Source organism: Ictalurus furcatus, chromosome 4 (genome assembly GCF_023375685.1).
Source record: "Ictalurus furcatus strain D&B chromosome 4, Billie_1.0, whole genome shotgun sequence".
Classification (NCBI taxonomy): domain Eukaryota; kingdom Metazoa; phylum Chordata; class Actinopteri; order Siluriformes; family Ictaluridae; genus Ictalurus; species Ictalurus furcatus.
In genome coordinates, this window is record NC_071258.1 from 32727548 (window position 1) to 32751286 (window position 23739).

The 23739-nt window shown below is 42.2% G+C and overlaps 3 protein-coding genes across 3 annotated transcripts; all 3 read left to right on the forward strand.

Moving 5' to 3' along the window:
• Positions 1 to 8289: 8289 nt before the first annotated feature.
• LOC128607047 (extracellular calcium-sensing receptor-like) lies at positions 8290 to 20253 on the forward strand. The gene is made up of 7 exons (XM_053623666.1): positions 8290 to 8731; positions 8933 to 9224; positions 9386 to 10177; positions 10341 to 10562; positions 10761 to 10884; positions 11035 to 11928; positions 20178 to 20253. Exons 1-7 carry the CDS (start codon positions 8517 to 8519, stop codon positions 20186 to 20188), a joined length of 2550 nt encoding a protein of 849 aa, XP_053479641.1. The 5' UTR covers positions 8290 to 8516; the 3' UTR covers positions 20189 to 20253.
• Positions 20254 to 20550: 297 nt separating this feature from the next.
• Positions 20551 to 21875, forward strand: LOC128607045 (vomeronasal type-2 receptor 1-like). The gene is made up of 2 exons (XM_053623664.1): positions 20551 to 20752; positions 20939 to 21875. Exons 1-2 carry the CDS (start codon positions 20633 to 20635, stop codon positions 21737 to 21739), a joined length of 921 nt encoding a protein of 306 aa, XP_053479639.1. The 5' UTR covers positions 20551 to 20632; the 3' UTR covers positions 21740 to 21875.
• A 597-nt stretch (positions 21876 to 22472) lies between these two features.
• Positions 22473 to 23495, forward strand: LOC128606267 (extracellular calcium-sensing receptor-like). Its single transcript, XM_053622306.1, has one exon. It carries the CDS (start codon positions 22587 to 22589, stop codon positions 23493 to 23495), a length of 909 nt encoding a protein of 302 aa, XP_053478281.1. The 5' UTR covers positions 22473 to 22586.
• Positions 23496 to 23739: the final 244 nt, after the last annotated feature.

Here is a 23739-nt window from a genome sequence, read left to right on the forward strand (position 1 = left end):
GAGGCATGATAAACATTTAAGCACATTGAGCTATTTGTAACTGAGCTTATTGTATTGTTAGTTATGTTAGAAGAAGTAAAAGGTGCCAGTTCTCGAGGAAGACAAAAACCTATAAATTCTGCAACTCTGCATTCAATTGGCTTGGCCAGTACCTCATAATCACTTGTATAAGGCCTCTTCCTAGCTCTAAATGGGTAAACAATGGTATTGACCTGTAATGTGCCAAACTGCAAGTATCCTGCAGCCTTTCCCTTGTGCTCCATCACCACTAAATCCATCATCAAAACTTTATCTTTTGTTGAGGAGTGCAATGAGTGTTGGAGGGGTTGGGGGTTTGTGGAAAGCATCCTGTGAGGACCACATAAAAGTGGCCAGTGATCCAATATTGCAAGCTCAAATGCAGAATTCTGAGTCTGTCAAGGATTTGCCATCATTGTTGAAAAATCTTCCACTGGAAAGACATACTGAGCTAATGGTTTGATCAAAAAATTGCTGAACTTGTTTTCAGATGCTAATACACAAACAACATGGTTAACCCATAATGTTAATGTGGGTGATACAATGCCAATATGGTAATGATTGTATTCACTGTCTCTGGAAAAACAAAAGGTTTGTAAACAATTTTGTCATGCCATCCTGTTCTAGCTTGGCATTCCATTTCTCTTGGTTAACACCCCACATGGAACATTCAGGTTTTGCACAGATGATAGAAAGCTGAATTTTATAATCAAACCCAACTCATTTCCTTTGCCACCCATTGAAGACGGTTTGTGGACCAGTAATTAATGGCTCTGAGTTTCTGATCAGAAAGGTACCCCTTTGGACAAAGCCTTCGAGGAGGCGACCCCCATAGTGGAATGAGCCCTTATGCCCAGATGCGTAGCGAGACCACGAGCCTCATAAGCAATAGAGATTGCTTCCACTATCCAATTAGACATGTGCTGCTTCGACACAGCATCACCTCTACTGTCACCGCCAAAGTAGACCAGCAGCTGCTCTGACTTACGACACTGGCCAGAGTGGTGGACATAATTATGGAGAGCTCTTACTGGACAGTGTAGGAGCAATTTCTTTTGTTCCGGTGTGAGTTACTGAGGAGGGCAGAAAGCCTGCAACAGTACTGGCTGGGCAGCAGACATAGGCACTTTAGGATTAAAATCTGGCCTATGATCTAGGAAGGCCTTGGCAAATCTAGGGGCAAAGTCAAGGCAGGAAGGGGCAACAGAGAGAGCTTGTAGATCTCCTACTCACTTGAGAGATATCAGGGCCTGTAGAGTGGATGCCCAGATCCAGCTTTATCTTGCTCAATGTTGATAGGATTGACCTTATGCATGACCTTATGGGAATCGAAAGACCCTTATCGTGGTAGAATCCCGTATAACCCCTAGAAAAGTTGTCCTCTCTGCTGGAAAAAGCACACTTTTCTTGAGGTTCAGCCTGAGCCCCAAGCTCTTCATGTGGGTGAGAACAACATCTCAATGTTGAATCACCAGTTCCCTGGATCATGCTAGAAGGTATAGGCGCCATGTGAGTGGCAGCCTGTTGCAGCAGCTCTGCTCTTTTTCAGCTAAGTATAGTATATTTCCCTTGTTTTTTGTGCTTTCTTCGTGTTTTTTTGTACACTAATCTTTGGTGTTGCGTTTGCAGATATGGATATGCACTTGTGGAGGTTAGCAATATTTATTTTTCTGTTTGTTGGACTGTACCGCTCCGCACTGGGAGACCCATTTGGCCACGGCTCTATTGTTTACACTAGGGAGCAGCTGTTAGCACTAAGCAACACCAGGATACTTCCTACAGAGAAGAGCGGTGATCCCCGAGGAAATTAGGACAAGAAGAAGGGGAAGCAGAGCTGGACTTAAACACCAGGAGAGAAAAAAAACGGTACAAACGGTTCATTCTGTCCGTTATTATGGGGAATGTGAGATCTCTCTCCAATAAGATGGAAGAGCTAACGGCGCTAACCAGGCTGCAGAGGGAGTATTGGGAGTGTAGCATCATGTGCTTCACGGAGACGTGATTGAAAGATCTCAGTACGGATTCACTGGTTACACTGGACGGATTTCAACTTGTGAGAGTGGACAGGAAAGAAAAGGAGAGTGGCAAGAGGAAGGGTGGGGGAATATCGATGTTTGTGAATGAGAGATGGTGTAACCCTGGGCATATCAGGGTTAAAGAGCAGCGGTGCCCTAAGGATATTGAGTTGCTAGCGGTTAGCATGCAGCCATATTACCTGCTGAGAGAGTTCTCGCACGTCATCGCGATAACTGTCTACGTCCCCCCCTCGGCTGATGCTACAGCAGCATGTGAGCTACTTCACACTGTTGTGTCACAGCTGCAGACACCGCACCCACAGGCCCTCCTTCTCATCTCCGGGGACTTTAATCATGCTTCCCTGTCCTCAACTCTCCCCACCTTCACACAGTATGTTAAATGCCACACTAGGGGCAATAAAACATTGTATCTGCTGTATGCAAACACAAAAGATGCATACAGTTCTTCACCCCTTCCCCCACTTGGCCGCTCAGATCACAACCTGGTCCATCTGCTGTCTGTCTACATACCTTTGGTGAATAAACAACCTCCAATCACAAGGTATGTGAGAAAATCGTCTGAGGAGAACAGTGAGGCACTAAGAGACTGTTTTGAGTCTACAGACTAGGAAAAGCTCTGTAGTTCCCACGGAGAGGACATTGACAGTCTCACTCACTGTGTAATGGACTACATTATATTCTGTGTGGAGAACACTGTGCCTAAGAAGAAGGTTCGGTGTTTTTCCTACTACAAACCCTGGGTGACTCCAGACCTCAAACCCCTGTTAAAAGAAAAAAAGAGACTGTTCGGATTGGGGGACAAAGATGAGCTGAGGTGGGTTCAAAAACAGCTCAGAGGGGAGATAAGGAAAGGAAAAGACAGCTACAGAAAAAAGTTGGAGGAGCGCCTTCAACAGAACAACATGAGGGAGGTCTGGAGGGGACTGAAAACAATTTCAGGTCAGAACAAAGACAATGGGAGGGGCCTTGCATCTGGCGACCGTGACAGGGCAAATGAATTAAATCTGTTTTTTAATTGATTTGATTCGGCTCCATCTCCTCCCCCCTCCTACCAGACCTCAGACCTGTCAGCGACTCAACCTTTCCCTCTTGGGCCATTAGGCACCCCATCCTCCACCCCCAGGGCTCCAGGAATATCAGCATCATCCAACTCACATCTCAGAGCTTCTGAGATATCAGCATTACACAGCTCACACCTCTCCACTGCTCACCATCCCTCACTCGAGGAAATTCCACACCCCTCCCCCATACCACTCATCAGGGATCACCAATAACTCCCCCCTGCAGTCTCTCTCTGACACTCAATCAGGTGAAGATCAAGGCAGAAAGGCCACAGGCCCAGATGGAATCAGCTCCAGACTGCTTAAAGACTGTGCAGATCAGCTCATTGAGGTCATCCTGCACATCTTTAATCTGAGTCTAGCACGAGTTCCAGTACTGTGGAAGACTTCCTGTGTGGTTCCAGTACCCAAAATTGCGCATCCGAGTGAGACAAACCACTTCAGACCAGTAGCCTTAATTTCACACCTGATGAAGTCCATGGAGGGGATTGTACTGCGACAGCTGTGGACCCTAGTGAGCTCAGAGCTAGACCACCTACAGTTTGCTTACTGACCAGGCATGGGGGTTGAGGATGCCATTATTTATCTGATGCACAGATCACTTCTACACCTGGAGAGTACTGGGAGCATTGTGAGGATCATGTTTTTTTATTTTTCCAGTGCTTTCAACACAATTCAGCCATCACTACTTAGGGGGAAGCTTTTGGGAGCTGGAGTTGACCGCCATCTGGCTGCATGGATCACCAACTATCTCACTAACAGACCACAGTATGTGAGGCTCCAGGACTATATGTCTGATGTGGTGGTCAGCAGCAAGGGAGCACCGCAGGGTACAGTGCTCACTCCATTTCTCTTCACCCTGTACACAGCAGACTTCAGGCATAACACTAACAGCTGCCACATGCAGAAGTTCTCTGATGATACGGTCATTGGTGGACGAGTATCAGAGGAGAACGATCAGGAATTCCGGGAGGACATCACTGACTTTGTCAACTGGTGTGAATTAAACCACCTGTACCTCAATGCCAGCAAGACAAAGGAGATGGTAGTCGACCTCCGTAGGAGGCCAACCCGGTCTACGCCGGTGAGCATACAGGGTATTGATATCGAGAGGGTGGAGACATATAAATTCCTGGGTGTTCACCTCAACAATAAACTGGACTGGTCCACAAACACATATGTCCTGTACAAAAAGGGCCAAAGTCATCTCCACCTGCTGAGGAGACTGAGGTCTTTTGGTGTGTGCAGGATCCTGCTTCAAACTTTCTATGACACTGTAGTAGCATCTGCTATCTTATATGCAGTAGTTTCCTGGGGAGTTGGGAGCACAGAGAGGGACAGGAAATGTCTCAACAAACTGGTTAAGAGGGCTAGCTTTGTCCTGGTCTACCCTCTGGACTGCATAGAGGTGGTGGGGGAGAGGAGGATGTTATCTAAGATAGCGTCTATCATGGGCAATTCCTCTCACCCCCTGTATGAGATACTGGGGTCCCTGAGCAGCTCCTTCAGCAGCAGACTGCTGCACCCTCAGTGCAAGAAAGAGCACTACCGCAGGTCCTTCATCCCTACAGCAGTCAGACTCTTTAATGCAACAACAACATAATGTAGCACTGCTAGTTATTTTTTGCATCATCAACCCACACATTATTATTATTTGTTGTATATATACAAATTTGTATTCATCTGTACATACATTGAGGTGTTCACAGTGTACATATTACCATTATTATTATTTTTTTTACTACTCTAATTCTTATCTTTCTATTCCTATTATTATATATATATATATATATATATATATTTGATACTTTATTTCAAGTACATTCTTATTTAATGTGTATTCTTTAATAATAATCTTTAGTAATCTGTAATTTGTGTAATTGAGCTGCTGCAACGAGGGAATTTCTCCAGTGTGAGATCAATAAATGTTGTCTTATTTTATCTTATCTTAACCAGTCATCCAGGTAGTTTAATACACAGATGCCATGAAGTCACAAGGGAGCCAGAACAGCATCCATGCACTTTATGAAGGTGCGAGGGGATAAAGCTAGCCCGAAGAGAAGAACCCGATATTGGTACATGTTGCCTCCAAACACAAACCTCAGGAACTTCCTGAGATGGGGCAATATTTCTTTGTGGAAGTATACGTCTTTTACATCTAAACAAAATCCTCGAACTGCATCTGTGGGACGATAAGTTTGAGTGTCAACATCTTGAACCTGTATGTCCGAAGTTTACGGCTCATATGACGCAGATCTAAAATTGGCCTCATACTCTCATCTTTTTTGTGGACCAGGAAATGACAGCTGTAAAATCATCCCTCCCTCAGGGAACAGGGTACATGTCCTATGGCCCCTTTGTCCAAGAGGGATCTTACTTCCTGCACCAATGTCGGGCTCTGCTCTGTGCTGACTACTGTGTTGAGCACAACTCTGAACCAGAGGGGTCAAGCTCTGAACTGGATCCGGTAACCCTTTTCTTTGGAAAACAGAACCCATGGAGACACATTTGGCAGTAGTTTCCACGCTGCCATATGGTCTTTTACTGACATTAACCTTTCCACATTCTATTGGAGGGAAAGCATAAAATTTTTGTTGGCCTGTGACAGCTCGCTGACCAGAGAAGACTCTCCACCGGGGGAGGTGGGCTGGCACACTCACCTTCTGTGCCTCCCTCGCACTAGCACTTGCAAACTCAACATGATGGGGAAGGAACTGTCTGAACACCACCGTATGTCTAGCTCACTCAGCAGTTCTGCTTGGTAGGCCTGCAACACTGCCATTGTATGCAGTGACCGACAAGTGAGACCCACTGCCACATAGGCCTTGCCCACCAATGCTGAGGTTGGCCTTACATGGCTTGGATGGCAAAGACAGTCCTTCTATATTACCTGCTGTCGATAGAGAGAGGTAACATGCAAGAACCTCCTCCACCTTCAGCATAGCTAAATAGCCATGCCATTCATTACCCACGATGGCCGAATAATCAGATGTTGTGGGGTTATAAATACAGCTAGTGTATGGTTTTCCCCAGAAGGGTGATATTTCATCATGCGCTTATATAAAAAGGGGCGTTTTTTGCAGTGTGAGGGAGATTTATTTTCACTGGCTCACAGGTGCCATTTTCATCCGCGCTTAATTGCCACATCACCTGATCACGGCAGGCCTATAAATAGGCATAATTTTACACAAGCTTCAGATACTGGTCATGCGTGGGGGCGCTTCCCACAGCGTTAAGGTCATGCAACATTGAGTTCCCTTTGAAGGAGAACACAGGTTTATCCAAAAATATCTTTGTTAAATATTGGTGTGCAACAACTATTACAACCCTTTTAATAAATGCTTGCCTATGCCAAGATAACAGCTCTGTCTTCTCTTATAATGCCTGATGAGGTTGGAGAATACATTGCATGGGATCTGAGAGCATTCCTCCATACAGTACCTCACCAGATCCTTCAAATTTTGAGGTCCATGCTGGTGGACTCTCCTCTTCAGTTCAGATTTTCTATGGGTTTCAAGTCAGAGGACTGGTATGACCATGGCAGGGCCTTGATTTTGTGGTCAGTAAACTATTTTTGTGTTGACTTTGATGTATGTTTTATATCATTGTTCTGCTGGAGGATCCGACCACAGCCCATTTTAAGCTGTCTGGCAGATGCAGTCAGGTTTTCATTTAATATCTGTTGATAGTTGATAGAGTCCATGATGCCATGTATCCTAACAAAATGCCCAGGTCCTCTGATAGATAAACAGCCCCAAAACATTAATGAGCCACCACCATATTTAACCGTGAGCATGAGGTTCTTTTCCACATGGCTACCTCTCTGTACTTTTCCATATGGCTACCTCTCTCTGACCCCAAGACAGAACTAACTTCTGCAATTCTCCAGCTGTCATCCTTGGAGATTTTTTGGCCACTTGACCAATCCTCTTCACTGTACATTGAGACAATATAGACACTTTCACTTCCACGTTGATTCATAAAATTTCCAGTTGACTTGAACTTCTTAATTATTGCCCTGATGGTAGAAATTTGCATGTGATATGCTTTGAAGTTGAGCAAGGAGTAGGAAGGCAGAGGCAGGCTTCAAAAAACGTAGCTTTTTGTCTTTTTTCTGTGCATGCATGCACACACACATAGACATACACATGCTGGTGGTACTCTCTCTTAACCTCGCATTGCGTCACTGCAACAGAGAACCATCATTAAGAGAATTCCCCAAACATGTGCATACCTTACCACTCGCCTCCTCTGGCTACGCCCTCCATTCACAAACCGGCGCTCGTACATGCCCCCACCTCCACATACCCCCACTGCCCAACTCAGACCAGGAGCCATCCGGTCTGCCGCCGAATCCACCCTGCCCCCCTGGCCGAGAGAGAAAATCCACAATGGCCATCTGTGCCCCAACCTGTGGACCACCTCAAATTTATATGGTTGAAGTGTCAGATACCAATGAGTGATCCATGCATTGGCAACTTTTCTGCAGTGTCAGACAGAGGACTGACGGCCATGTTGTCCCAGTTAGTGGGAGTAATATTACAGTACATATAGAGATTAAAATAGCATGAAAATCCTTTGAAGAAAAATGAAATAAAAGTGACAGGTTTGATGGGCCAGAGGGTTCTTCCATAAAAAAGAGGGTTCTTCTCACGCAATATGCGATCAATTAGTGACCAACGTTTAGTAGTTCCCACTCAGCGTGGTGCAAGGTCCCTTTCCAGAACCTTCACACTAACTGTTCCTCAGTGGTGGAATGAACTTCCAACCTCAATCCGGACCGCAGAATCTCTCACCATCTTCAAAAAACTGAAGAAAAATGAAATAAAAGTGACAGGTTTGATGGGCCAGAGGGTTCTTCCATTAAAAAAAAAAAAAAAAAAAGCAGTGGAGAATATAGTCTGCAATTGTCCAGGCTTTTCATCTACATATTCACTACATGATGGTAAGTTCTCTGGATTTTGGGATAAGGAGGCTGGAGAATGGCAGATGCAACTGATGCAAATAATTCTTTAAATACATTTTTTTAATGATTCTACATTTTGTTTTTAGACTGTCTAGAATTGCTCATTATTCTTTCATATCAAAGATCTGTATGTATGGAGCATAGATGTTCAAAGAAATGTTTACCCAACATATAGTACTATTGTGAAAAAAGGAATAGAAAACACCACAAACGTGGAAATGTGAAGGTAATGCAGGCTGTCATATTGTCACACCTCCTTTGATCATAGGCCACAACTGTAAATTTACCATAGAGACTTTACATTTTGATTTGTATAAATACCACACATGCTTCCTGTTCAACTTGATGACACATCAGACCACATACACACACACACACACACACACACACACACACACACACACACACATCTCATCTCTTGATCTGCAGTGATAAATGGAGTCAATCTTTACACTCATGCATGTTGTAATGGCCATCATCAATTTTTCCAGAGCTAATATGACTACTTGTACCTTGCATGGAGAGTCTGTATACCCACATATATGGAAGAATGGTGACATCATAGTTGGAGCAATTTTCCCCTTTCACAGTAGTTGGGAAATCACAGATTCATCCTATTCAGCCAGGCCATCTTCAATGAAGTGTATGAGGTAAGTAGCATAAGAAAAGAAGTATTTAAGGCATTTATCGAACATCTGTTGGAATCAAGATATAAATCATGATTTATATGAAGATAATTTATATCAAGATATAAATCCTGATTTATATATTTATATCTATACGCTGTAAAATTACTGCTAGCTAAATAATATTAACTAATTTAAGTGGACCTTTTTCTGATTTATAATCAGTCTGGACTTCAGAGCTTTCCAGTATTCACAGTCCTTGATCTTTGCAACAGAGGAGATCAACAACAGTTCATCTTTACTGCCTGGAGTCTCGCTTGGTTACAAGATCTATGACACCTGTGGTTCCACAGCATTGGGGGTTAAAGTGGCAATGACGCTTATTAATGGAAATGAGAACTCAGCTTCTGATGACATCTGCACAAAGCCAGCACAGGTGCAAGCCATAATAGGAGAGAACTACTCATCAGTGTCCATGGCTATAGCAAAGAGTGTAGGACCTTTCAGCATTCCCTTAGTAAGACTATATATATATATATATATATTTGGTATTACAACACCATTCTAACATAAAATAAACAAACCGATGGAAAGAAATTGTTAGTGTATTTCTGATGTTAGGTTGAAAAATCCTGACTGAACCTAATGCTTCAGATGCCTGTGTGAATCTTATTTTAGATCAGTTACTTTGCCACTTGTGAGTGTCTCAGTGACAAGAGGAAATATCCCTCATTTCTACGCACTATTCCCAGCGATTATTACCAGAGCAGAGCACTGGCAGAGATGGTTAAGCACTTTGGCTGGACCTGGGTGGGAGCAATAAGAAGAGATGATGATTATGGTAACAATGGAATGGCCACTTTTACCAAAGTTGCAGAGCAATTGGGCGTTTGTTTAGAATATTCCCTTCCATTTTTTAGAACCTACTCACAGGAGAAAGTGCTGAGAATTGTTGAGCAAATTAAAAGCTCCACTTCTCGAGTGATAGTGGGATTTCTCACTCATTTGGATTTGGAAGTTTTGGTGCATGTGTTTTCTGAACACAACATAACTGGATATCAATGGGTGGGAACAGAGGGCTGGATCGCTGACCCAATAGTGGCCACACAGGATAAGCACAACATTCTGCAAGGAGCCATAGGGCTAGCTATCCCCAAAACAAAGGTGGCAGGTCTGAAGGACTTCATTCTAGATATAAAGCCACTGAAGTCTGTAGGAAGTGCCATTTTTACCAAATTTTGGGAGACTTTGTTTAAGTGTAAATATACAGTGCAGAATGTTTCAGAGAACTCACCAGTCTGCACAGGAGAAGAGAAACTGTCTGAGATGGAAAACGCTTTCACTGACATGTCCTTGATGCCCATTTTCAGTAATGTATATAAAGGAGTGTATGCCATTGCCCATACACTGCATGAACTTCTTGGCTGCAAACAAACATGTCCTACAAATAAGCAGCCCAACCCTTTCACAGTGAGTTAATACTGATAGACAGTTTTTCACATAGACTTTTGGCCTTTGTCACACATGCTGAGCTAATTTAAATAAATCTGTATTCATTTTTAACCAAAAAAACACAATTTTTAAATTAACATGTACATATGTTACATATGTTATATATATGCTATTTCTCAAGTTTTTAGAACACCTCAGAAAGGTACGTTTCAAGACCAAAGAAGGTGAAGAAGTTTATTTTGATGTAAATGGTGACCCACCAGCAAAATATGAAATAATCAACTGGCAAGTAAATAAAGAAAAACAAAGTGAATTTGTCACTGTTGGACTTTACGACTCCTCTTTTCCTGCTCCATTATCAGTAAACATGGCCTCGATTGTGTGGGCACAAAATTCAAATAAGGTGAGTATAACATAAATTGTACAAATTGCAATTTGGATTTTTTTTTTTGTTTTTTGTTTTTTTAAACATTCCCTAAATGTCAAATATTTTGTTAAATAATGACATGTCTATTGTTTGTTTAAATTTTTTAATAATCAAACGTGGACAAAATGTTGAACATATTTAGGATTTAATTATGAATATTTATACCGTTAATAGGTACCAGTATCTATATGCCATGAGAGCTGTCCTCCAGGCACCAGAAAGGCTGTACAGAAAGGAAAACCCATATGCTGCTTTGACTGCATTCCATGTGCTGCAGGAGAAATGAGTAATATGACAGGTAAAAAAAAATCCCTGCGGCAGATTGTCCAGGATGCTCAGTATAATAAAGATATTTTAAAGACACTGTGAGAACTAGCATTAGGGTTAAACATGTGCAATACTCTGTCTAATTTTTTAAAAAGATTTTCTTTCTCTCACTCTATGACAGACTCTATTGAATGTGAACAATGCCAGCAAGATTACTGGTCAAATGCACACAAGGATGAATGTGTAAAGAAGGAAATTGAATATTTGTCCTATGAGGAAACTATGGGAATTTTGCTAACAGCAGTGTCCATGTTTGGTGCATTTATGACAGTGGTAATAGCGATCATATTCTTTAGATATAAAGATACACCAATAGTCAAAGCCAACAACTCTGAGCTGAGCTTCCTGCTGCTCTTCTCTCTGGCTCTGTGTTTCCTTTGTTCACTTACTTTCATCGGACAGCCCTCTGCATGGTCTTGTATGCTGCGCCACACAGCATTTGGGATTACTTTCGTCCTCTGTATTTCCTGTGTTCTGGGAAAAACAATAGTGGTGTTAATGGCCTTCAGGGCCACACTTCCAGGCAGTGATGTCATGAAATGGTTTGGGCCTCCACAACAGAGACTCAGTGTACTTGCCTTCACTCTCATACAGGTGCTTATTTGTGTACTTTGGTTAACAACATCCCCCCCTTTTCCATTCAAAAATCTAAAGCACTACAAAGACAAGATCATTCTAGAATGCCATTTAGGCTCAAACTTAGGTTTCTGGGCTGTGCTTGGTTATATAGGAATTTTGGCACTTTTATGTTTTGTTTTGGCTTTTCTGGCTCGAAAATTGCCTGATAATTTTAATGAAGCTAAATTCATTACATTCAGCATGCTAATGTTCTCTGCAGTCTGGATCACTTTTATTCCAGCTTATGTGAGTTCACCTGGGAAATTTACAGTAGCTGTGGAAATATTTGCCATTTTAGCCTCCAGCTTCAGTTTGCTGTTCTGCATTTTTCTTCCAAAATGTTATATAATTATGTTGAAGCCAGAGAAGAACAGTAAAAAGCAAATCATGGGAAAAGGTAAGTGAGCTAATAGTTTAAAAATTAATCAGTACGATGGTCCTATATAATTGTCCACTTAGTCTTAAACTTAGTTGATCAATATATATTAAGACAACTAATTTAGTTGTCTAAATTAAACATGAAGTAATTTTTTTTCCAAAACTTAAACCAGCATTCATAATACAAATAAGTACATCCTACAATTCAGTAACATGTAGAACCATCTTCAACAGCAATAAATTGAAGTAAACCTTATTTGTAGGAATTTATCATTCACTCACATTGTTTTGGAGAATTTTGGCCACTCTTATTTACAACATTGCTTCAATTCATTGATGTCTGAGGACATTTGTTTATACACAGCTCTTTTTAAGATCCCACCACAGCATCTCCATGGGGTTGAGGTCTGGACTTGTGGCTGCAAAACAGGCCAAATCATCACCCCTCCACCAACCATGCTTGAAAGTTTGTATGAGGTGTTTGTGGTGTTAGGCTGTGTTTGGTTTTCGCCAAATATGGTGTTGAACATGATGACCAAACATGTCCATTGTCATGTATTTAGTAGAAAAAACAAATACTATGATGGATTGTCTATTCGATTGATGGTTTTTATTTGCATATTAACTAAAAGAATTAACAATAAAGAACTCTTGTACAAATGCACTTGGAGGAAAACTCAATTTCTGCACACTGCCTAATGGTGCACCACCCTTTTTTTTTTTTTTTTTTTTTAACACATGCTCTCACAGCCAATCACAAGCAAGGTCAAAAGTCAACTCAAACAAAGTTAACAACATTCAAATGTACATTTTTCTTACAAACAAGATTACACAAATTTTAATACACAACATCAACTTGGTCTAAACAGTCTAAAGGATATTATTACAGAACTTTTGTGGTTTGTTCAGATGCAATTCTGCAAACCGTTTGCAAATCATGCTGCCATATTCTTTTTGGTGAGTAGGGGCTTTTTCCTAAGCACCCTTCCATGAAAGTGTCTGGGTTGCACATGTAACCCTGTTCCCTGAGAAGTGAATGAGACGTTGCATTTAGCATAACACTACAGGAGCGCCCTTGCGCGCGTGACCGGTATCTGAAGCTTGTGTAAAATCATGCCTCTATTTATACGCCTGCCATGATCAGGTGATGTGGCAATTAAATGCGTCGCGTGATATAAATATGGCACCTGTGAACCATGCCTTCAGCCTCTATTATCCTAAGCAAACATGGAATTCACAGGCCTGCCCTGGTATGACAAAGCTACGCAACGTCTCGTTCCCTTCTCAGGGAACAGGGTTACATGCGTAACCCAGACGTTCCATTTCAAAGGGAACTTCGACATTGCATTTAGCATAACACTATGTGAACGAGAATACCCACTCCGTCATACCAAGGGTACGGCCTGTTCAAAAAAGTCACTGCAAGACAGTCGAGACGGGGTGGAATGAATATCCAGGCTGTAATAACGAATGAATGTGTGTGGCGTAGATCAACCTTCAGCAGCACACACATCCTGTAAGGATACCCCTTTGGACAAAGCCTTCATGGAGGCAACCGCCCTGGTGGAATGAGCCCTTACGCCCAGAGGCGTAGCGAGAACGCGCGCCTCATAAGCAATAGAGATTGCTTCCACTATCCAATTAGATTTGCGCTGCTTTGACACAGCATCACCTCTACTGTCGACACCAAAGCAGACCAGCAGCTGCTACGACTTACGTCACTGGCGGGAGCGGTGGACGTAAGTACAGAGAGCCATTACTGGACAGCAGGTGCATTTTCTCTTGTTCCGGTGTGGGGAATGGAGGAGGGCAGAAAGCCTGCAACGATTCGAATTCGGTGTTCGATGGAGTAAGACGCGAAGTTGGAGGCTCCTGCTGATTTCGATTAAAATTGTAATTAATTAGCGCTTTTTGGTCATATAATATATTTTGAGTTATTCTACTTCGTTTCCTTATTTGCACTTTTAACTTTGTGGCACGTTAAGATGTCTGTAAAGAACCCATGGTAGCATTCAGACATGACTGAGACCTAGTATGCGCGCCGTGAGGGAGTCCCCTTCTCCCCCTGAATCCGCGTCCCCGAGCAGTTTCCCTGACTTCGCCGCACTCAAGCTTGAGTTGCTGGCTTCACTGAGGAAGGACATTGCCGATATTTTTAAAAAGGAGTTTCAGGCAATGTTCAAGGATGCGCTGTATACTATCCAGCTTGACCTGCAGGCCGTGAAAACACAGCAGGCTGGTGATAAAGTCGCTACCGAGGCTACCATATCAACACTGAAAGGTACTGTTGGGGAAATGCAGCACGCGCTCTCGGGTTGCACCGATGACATAGTTCATATGAAGACTACTATCGAGTCTCTCACTGCGACCGTGACTCAATTAGAGAATAAGTGTGAGGATTTGGAGTCGAGGTCACGGCGCAATAACGTTAGGATAGTCGGAGTTCCAGAGGGCGTTGACACCTGTACAACCGCTGCTGTAGCGGCCTTGTTAAAGGAGGCGTTTGGTCTGGAAAAGGAGCCGGTTTTGGACTGGTCCCACCGGACCCTTGAGCCGAAGCCAAGCCTGGTGAACGACCACGAGCTATTGTGTGCAGATTCCACTATCACAGTGACTGTGTTGATATTTTACGCCATGCGAGAGAGATCCAGCAGATTAAAACGAGGGATTTGACCATCTCCGTTTTCCCTGACTACACAGCCAAGACAGCCCGGGCCCGGGCTGCGTTTAACGAGGTTCGGCATCAACTTCGTGGTATTGAGGGCGCTCGCTATGGAATACTTCACCCAGCTCAGCTTCGCATTACATATAACGGTGTTCAGAAGGACTTTATTTCAGCGGAGGAAGCAGGAGACTACGTTAAACTCTTGATATCGGGGTGAAATGCATCACCTATATAGTGGAGGTTTTTTCACTTTTATTCTTTTTTTGCACTCGGCCTTCCAGCTCTACAGAATTCGGATTCCTATTGAAGATATTGTCGGTGCATTACTTCATCTAGATTTTGTGGACTCACTCCTCTTAAATTTACTTCTGTATTAATGTGCTTCTCTGTTTTGATGCTCTGACTGGGTTAGAGTTTATTTCATTTTATTAATGTTGTTTCCTCATCTTTACGTGCTACACTGTGTTATATTATTTGTTACAAGTCTTTAAAAGGTAAGGACATTCTATTTGTTAAAGTGCGCAGACTATTTATCAGATTTGAAGTCAGTAGGGGACTTTTCGCTTACTGGAATTTTTTTTTTTTGTTTAGGTAATTTAGTTGGTTAGTTCGGCTTACTCTTTGAGTTGTTTTCACATTGTGGACAACTCTTGGTGGGAAATACTGCCTTCTCCCTTTGTTTTATGGAGACTTTGGGTGTGTTGGGGGGAGGGGGGGTCCCACTCCGGCTGGGACAGGCACGCCTTTAAGATTTATTTGTTGGAACGTCAGAGGTAATCCTGTCAAGAGAGCTAAGGTTTTTACATATTTGAAACGTCTTCCACTCGAACTTTAATTTGAAAGTAGGAGGGGTCGCTATTTTAATTGACAAAAGGTTGCAGTTTTTGTCCACTAACTTTATTGCTGTTGCGAACGGTAGATATATTATAGTTGCTGGTACTCTAATGCAAAGACAGGTATTGTATACGCTCCTAACTTAGATGATTTATTTATTTATTTATTATTTTATTTATTTTTTATTATTATTATTTTTTTTTTAAATATAAATGGCATCCCTTTTTTGTATACTTTATGGAGTTACAGACACTTCCCACTTAAATTTTTGTGTCTGTTCTTGGGTTTTGTAATATTTATATAACCAGCGACAGTTATTGAGTGGCCATGATGAGCCGGGGGGGGGTTGTTTTGTTTTTTTTTTTTTGTTTTTTTTTCTTCTTCCCAATGAAATATTTGGGAAAGGGAAGGGAGGAGAGAAGAGAAAAGGTAAATGAATCACATGAAAATGAATCACATGTAAATGAATCACATGTAAATGAATCACATGAAAATGAATCACATGTAAATGAATCACATGTAAATGAATCATATGAAAATGAATAAATAAATTAAAATGAGAAAGCCTGCAACACCACAGGGTGGGCAGCCGATGTAGGCACTTTAGGAATATAATCCAGCCTAGGGTACAGGAAGGCCTTGGCTAATCCAGGGGCAAGTCAAGGCAGGAAGGGGCAACAGAGAGAGCTTGTAGATCGCCTACTCACTTGAGAGATGTCAGGGCCAGAAGAAGAGCTACCTTTAGAGTCAGAAGCTTCTCAGAGGCTGACACTAAGGGCTCAAATGGGGCCCCTGACAGACCTTCCAGGAGCACAGAAAGGGCCCAGGAAGGTATGTGCGGCCTGCAGATGGGCCTCAGCCACCTGACACCACACATGAACCTCGAAGTTACAGAATGTTCCCCCACAGAGGCTCCATCAACAGGGGCGTGGCTGGCCAAGATGGCAGCCACGTAAACCCTGATTGTAGATGTAGCCCACCCCGCTGAGAAACGATCTTGAAAGAACTCCAGGACTGTAGCCATTGCACAGTTCACTGGGTCTAGCTGACGTTCCCCACACCACAAAAAAAAAAAAAGCCGCCACTTGAGTGCATACAATTTCCTTGTGGATGGTGCTCTAGCATTTAACATGGTCTCTACAACCTCAGTTGTGAGACCAGAATCTATGAGCTGGTACCCCTCAGGGGCAAGAACAACAGTTTCCATAGTTCTGGCTGAGGGTGATGAATCAGCCCTCCTGCATGAGACAGTAGATCCACACTAAGTGCTCAAATGGGGCACCTGGCAGACTTTCCAGGACCACAGAAAGGTCCCAGGAAGGTTTGCGTGGCCTGCAGATGGGCCTTAGCCGCTTGACACCACGCATGAACCTCGAAGTTAGAGGATGTTGCACCACAGAGGCTTCATCAACAAGAGCATGGCTGGCCAAAATGGCAGCCACGTAAACCCTGATTGTAGAAGGAGCCCACCCGGCTGAGAAATGTTCTTGTAAGAACTCCAGGACTGTAGCCATTGTGCAGTTCAATGGGTCTACAGTGGATCCCTGAGGATGGGAATCTCCCAAGGAGTGCAATCTAGCAGGGATATTATCTCTGAGAGCCATATTCGAGTTGGTCAATAAGGGGCTACTAGCAGCAGACATAGACTGTCTTGGCAAACTCTCGCTAGAACTTGTGGGAGCAGAGCGATCGGGGGAAAAGTGTACAGATGTGACCTTGGCCACATGTGCACCATGGAGTCCAGCCCTAATTGTGTGGGAGGAGTGAGGGTGAACCACAGCGGGCCATGTGTTGTCTCCTCAGAGGTGAACACATGCAGTCCCATTTGGCCAAACCTCGCCATATGGACTCCACCACTTGTGGATGGAGCCACCAATTCCTGGGCCTCAGCCCCTGCCTCAACAAGATGTCTGCCCCCATATTTCCAGAATGTACATTGCACTCACTGACAAACTTTCTTTCTGCCCAGAGAAGAATTAGTTGTGCCTGCCTGAACAGGGGGTGTGGACATAATCTTCCCTGGTGGTCAATATATGAGACCTCCATTGTGTTGTCTGTAAACACATGGTGACCTCTCAATTGAGGAAGAAGGAATTTCAGTGCTAGAAATATGGCCCACATTTCTAGGTAATTTATATGCCGCTCCAGATGATGGCCGCTCCAGAGACCGTGAGCTGGACAGCTGTATAAGACTGTGCTCCAGCCCATGACGGAGGTGTCTGTCATTACCATCTTGCACTAAGGAGACACCCCTAGAGTGTGACCAAAGGCTAGAAACCGGGGACACTCAAATTCTCAGTGCACGTAGGCATCGCCGCATGACACTGATTACTCTCAGAGGTTTCATCCTTGGGTGAAACCCCCAACTTCTCAGCTACCACTGAACGGTCTCCTGTGCAATAGGTCCATAAGCTCCAATAATCTCCCAAGATCCAGCTTAATCTTGCTCAGTGTTGATAGGATTGACCCTACGCATGTTGGGATAGAAACCCACTCATTGTAGTAGAATTCTTATAACCCCTAGAAAAGTTGTCCACTGCATGGGGAAAGCATACTTTTCTGAGGTTCAACCTGAGCCCCAACCTCCTCATTTGGGTGAGAACACCATTTCGATGTTGAACCGCCAGTTCCCTGGATCGTGCTAGAATTAACCAGTCCTCCAGGTAATTTAGTACACGGATGCCCTGGAGTCACAATGGAGCCAGAGTGACATCCATGCACTTTGTGATGGTGCAAGGGGATAAAGCTAGCGATATTTCTCTGTGGAAACATGCACCTTTTAGATCTATCGTCACAAACCAGTCCTCAAACTGAATCTGTGGAACGATAAGTTTGGGCATCAGCATCTTGAACCTGTATGTCTAAAGAGTACAGTTCAGATGACGCAGATCTAAAATTGGCGGAATACTCCTCTATTTTTTTCGGCCCAGGAAATAACGGCTGTAAAAACCTCCCTCCCTCAGGGAGCTGGGTACATGTTCTATGGCCTCTTTGAACCAGAGGGGTCAGGCTCTGAACTGGACCTAGTAACCCTTTTCTTTGGTAGACAGAACCCATGGAGACACATTTGGCAGTAGTTTCCATGCTGCCATATGGTCTTTTACTGACGTTAACCTTTCCACATTCTATTGGAGGGAAAGCATCAGATTTTTGTTGTCCTGTGACAGCTTGCTGACCAGAGAAGACTGAAAACTTGGGACAGCCTTGGCTAGGGGAGACCCTACAGTAGTAGTGGGGGCCAACTGCCCTAACAACCTCATGTCCCATGATACGTCCATCTGTGGCCCCTTAAGTCCACTCCTTCTTTGTCTGCTTGGCCTTTATGATCCTTCTCAGATCAGGCCTATTAGCAGGCTGCGACTGTGGCCACCCGGTTCCCCTGGCTCTGCACCGGGGGAGGCAGGCTGCCACACTCGCCTTCTGTGCCTCCCTCGCACTAGCACTGGCAAACTCAACATGATAGGGAAGGAACTGTCTGAACACCACCGTATGTCTAGCTCACTCAGCAGGTCTGCTTGGTAGGTAGGCCTGCAACACTGCCATTGTATGCAGTGACCAACAAGTGAGACCCACTGCCACATAGGCCTTGCCCACCAATGCTGAGGTTGGCCTTACATGGCTTGGATGCCAAAGCCAGCCCTCATAAGTTACTTACTGTCGATGGAGAGAGGTAGCATGCACGCACCTCCTCCACATTCGGCATAGCTAAATAGCCGTGCCATTCATTCCCCACGATGGCCGAATAATCAAACATTGTGGGGTTATAAATACAGCTAGTGTATGGTTTTCCCCAGAAGGGTGATATATCATCATGCACTTATATAAAAAAGGGGTGTTTTTTGCAGTGTGAGGGAGATTTATTTTCACTGGTTCACAGGTGCCAATTTCATCCGTGGTGTAATGAACTTCGAACCTCAATCCGGACCGCAGAATCTCTCACCATCTTCAAAAAACAGCTAAAGACCCACCTCTTCCATGAACACCTAACCAATTCATAAAAATAAATAAATAAATAAATAAATAAAAAATATTGCACTTACACCTCTACTCTGTGCACTTTGCTTCTTCTGGAACTCAATTAATGGATCTTGTATGGTAGCACTACTTGTATTGTTCTCTGCTTGATATATCGCTTTGCTTGTATTTTTCTCATTTGTAAGTCGCTTTGGATAAAAGCGTCTGATAAGTGAATAAATGTAATGTAAATGTAAAAAAAAAAGGCAGTGGAGATTATAGTCTGCAATTGTCTAGGCGTTTCATCTACATATTCACTACATGATGGTAAATTCTTTGGATTTTGGGATAAGGAGGCTGGAGAATGGCAGATGCAATTGATGCAAATAATTCTTTAAATATATATTTTTAATGATTCTACATTTTGTTTTTAGACTGTCTAGCATTGCTCATTATTCTTTCATATCAAAGATCCGTATGTATGGAGCATAGATGTTCAAAGAAATGTTTACCCACCATATAGTACTATTGTGAAAAAAGGAATAGAAAACACCACAAACATGGAAATGTGAAGGTAATGCAGGCTGTCATATTGTCACACCTCCTTTGATCATAGGCCACAAGTGTAAATTTACCATAGAGACTTTACATTTTGATTTGTATAAATACCACACATGCTTCCTGTTCAACTTGATGACACATCAGACCACTCACACACACACACACACACACATCTCATCTCTTGATCTGCAGTGATAAATGGAGTCAATCTTTACACTCTTGCATGTTGTAATGGCCATCATCAATTTTTCCAGAGCTAATATGACTACTTGTACCCTGCATGGAGAGTCTGTATACCCACATATATGGAAGAATGGTGACATCATAGTTGGAGCAGTTTTCCCCTTTCACAGTAGTTGGGAAATCACAGATTCATCCTATTCAGCCAGGCCATCTTCAATGAAGTGTATGAGGTAAGTAGCAGAAGAAAAGAAGTATTTAAGGCATTTATTGAACATCTCTTGGAATCAAGATATAAATCCTGATGCATACGCTGTAAAGTTACTGTTAGCTAAATAATATTAACTAATATAAGTGGACCTTTTTCTGGTTTATAATCAGTCTGGATTTCAGAGCTTTCCAGTATTCACAGTCCTTGATCTTTGCAACAGAGGAGATCAACAACAGTTCATCTTTACTGCCTGGAGTCTCACTTGGTTACAAGATCTATGACACCTGTGGTTCCACAGCATTGGGGGTTAAAGTGGCAATGACACTTGTGAATGGAAATGAGAACTCAGCTTCTGATGACATCTGCACAAAGCCAGCCCAGGTGCAAGCCATAATAGGAGAGACATACTCATCAGTGTCCATGGCTATAGCAAAGAGTGTAGGACCTTTCAGCATTCCCTTAGTAAGACTATATATATATATATATATATTTGGTATTACAACACCATTCTAACGTAAAATAAACAAACAGATGGAAAGAAATTGTTTAGTGTATTTCTGATATTAGGTTGAAAAATCCTGACTGAACCTAATGCTTGAGATGCCTGTGTGAATCTTATTTTAGATCAGTTACTTTGCCACTTGTGAGTGTCTCAGTGACAAGAGGAAATATCCCTCATTTCTACGCACTATTCCCAGCGATTATTACCAGAGCAGAGCACTGGCAGAGATGGTTAAGCACTTTGGCTGGACCTGGGTGGGAGCAATAAGAAGAGATGATGATTATGGTAACAATGGAATGGCCACTTTTACCAAAGTTGCAGAGCAATTGGGCGTTTGTTTAGAATATTCCCTTCCATTTTTTAGAACCTACTCACAGGAGAAAGTGCTGAGAATTGTTGAGCAAATTAAAAGCTCCACTTCTCGAGTGATAGTAGGATTTCTCACTCAGTGGGATTTGGAAATTTTGGTGCATGTGTTTTCTGAACACAACATAACTGGATATCAATGGGTGGGAACAGAGGGCTGGATCGCTGACCCAATAGTGGCCACACTGGATAAGCAGAACATTCTGCAAGGAGCCATAGGGCTAGCTATCCCCAAAACAAAGGTGGCAGGTCTGAAGGACTTCATTCTAGATATAAAGCCACTGAAGTCTGTAGGAAGTGCCATTTTTACCAAATTTTGGGAGACTTTGTTTAAGTGTAAATATACAATGCAGAATGTTTCAGAGAACTCACCAGTCTGCACAGGAGAAGAGAAACTGTCTGAGATGGAAAACGCTTTCACTGACATGTCCTTGATGCCCATTTTCAGTAATGTATATAAAGGAGTGTATGCCATTGCCCATACACTGCATGAACTTCTTGGCTGCAAACAAACATGTCCTACAAATAAGCAGCCCAACCCTTTCACAGTGAGTTAATACTGATAGACAGTTTTTCACATAGACTTTTGACCTTTGTCACACATGCTGAGCTAATTTAAATAAATCTGTATTCATTTTTAACCAAAAAAACACAATTTTTAAATTAACATGTACATATGTTACATATGTTATATATATGCTATTTCTCAAGTTTTTAGAACACCTCAGAAAGGTACGTTTCAAGACCAAAGAAGGTGAAGAAGTTTATTTTGATGTAAATGGTGACCCACCAGCAAAATATGAAATAATCAACTGGCAAGTAAATAAAGATAAACAAAGTGAATTTGTCACTGTTGGACTTTACGACTCCTCTTTTCCTGCTCCTGATCGATTATCAGTAAACATGGCCTCGATTGTGTGGGCACAAAATTCAAATAAGGTGAGTATAACATAAATTGTACAAATTGCAATTTGGATTTTTTTTTTTTTTTTTTTTGAAACATTCCCTAAATGTCAAATATTTTGTTAAATAATGACATGTCTATTATTTGTTTAAATTGTTTAATAATGAAACGTGGACAAAATGTTGAACATATTTAGGATTTAATTATGAATATTTATACCGTTAATAGGTACCAGTATCTATATGCCATGAGAGCTGTCCTCCAGGCACCAGAAAGGCTGTACAGAAAGGAAAACCCATATGCTGCTTTGACTGCATTCCATGTGCTGCAGGAGAGATGAGTAATATGACAGGTAAAAAAAAAAAAATCCCTGCGGCAGATTGTCCAGGATGCTCAGTAAAATAAAGATATTTTAAATACACTGTGAGAACTAGCATTAGGGTTAAACATGTGCATTACTCTGTCTAATTTTTTTTTAAAGATTTTCTTTCTCTCACTCTATGACAGACTCTATTGAATGTGAACAATGCCAGCAAGATTACTGGTCAAATGCACACAAGGATGAATGTGTAAAGAAGGAAATTGAATATTTGTCCTATGAGGAAACTATGGGAATTTTGCTAACAGCAGTGTCCATATTTGGTGCATTTATGACAATGATAATAGCGATCATATTTTTTAGATATAAAGATACACCAATAGTCAAAGCCAACAACTCTGAGCTGAGCTTCCTGCTGCTCTTCTCTCTGGCTCTGTGTTTCCTTTGTTCACTTACTTTCATCGGACAGCCCTCTGCATGGTCTTGTATGCTGCGCCACACAGCATTTGGGATTACTTTCGTCCTCTGTATTTCCTGTGTTCTGGGAAAAACAATAGTGGTGTTAATGGCCTTCAGAGCCACACTTCCAGGCAGTGATGTCATGAAATGGTTTGGGCCTCCACAACAGAGACTCAGTGTACTTGCCTTCACTCTCATACAGGTGCTTATTTGTGTACTTTGGTTAACAACATCCCCCCCTTTTCCGTTCAAAAATCTAAAACACTACAAAGACAAGATCATTCTAGAATGCCATTTAGGCTCAAACTTAGGTTTCTGGGCTGTGCTTGGTTATATAGGACTTTTGGCACTTTTATGTTTTGTTTTGGCTTTTCTGGCTCGAAAATTGCCTGATAATTTTAATGAAGCTAAATTCATTACATTCAGCATGCTAATGTTCTCTGCAGTCTGGATCACTTTTATTCCAGCTTATGTGAGTTCACCTGGGAAATTTACTGTAGCTGTGGAGATATTTGCCATTTTAGCCTCCAGCTTTGGTTTGCTGTTCTGCATTTTTCTTCCAAAATGTTATATAATTATGTTGAAGCCAGAGAAGAACACTAAAAAGCAAATCATGGGAAAAGTTAAGTGAGCTAATAGTTTAAAAATTAATCAGTACTATGGTCCTATATAATTGTCCACTTATTCTTAAACTTAGTTGATCAATATATATTAAGACAACTAATTTAGTTGTCTAAATTAAACATGAAGTAATTTTTTCCAAAACTTAAACCAACATTCATAATAAAAATATGTACACCCTACAATTCAGTAACATGTAGAACCATCTTCAACAGCAATAAATTGAAGTAAACCTTATTTGTAGGAATTTATCA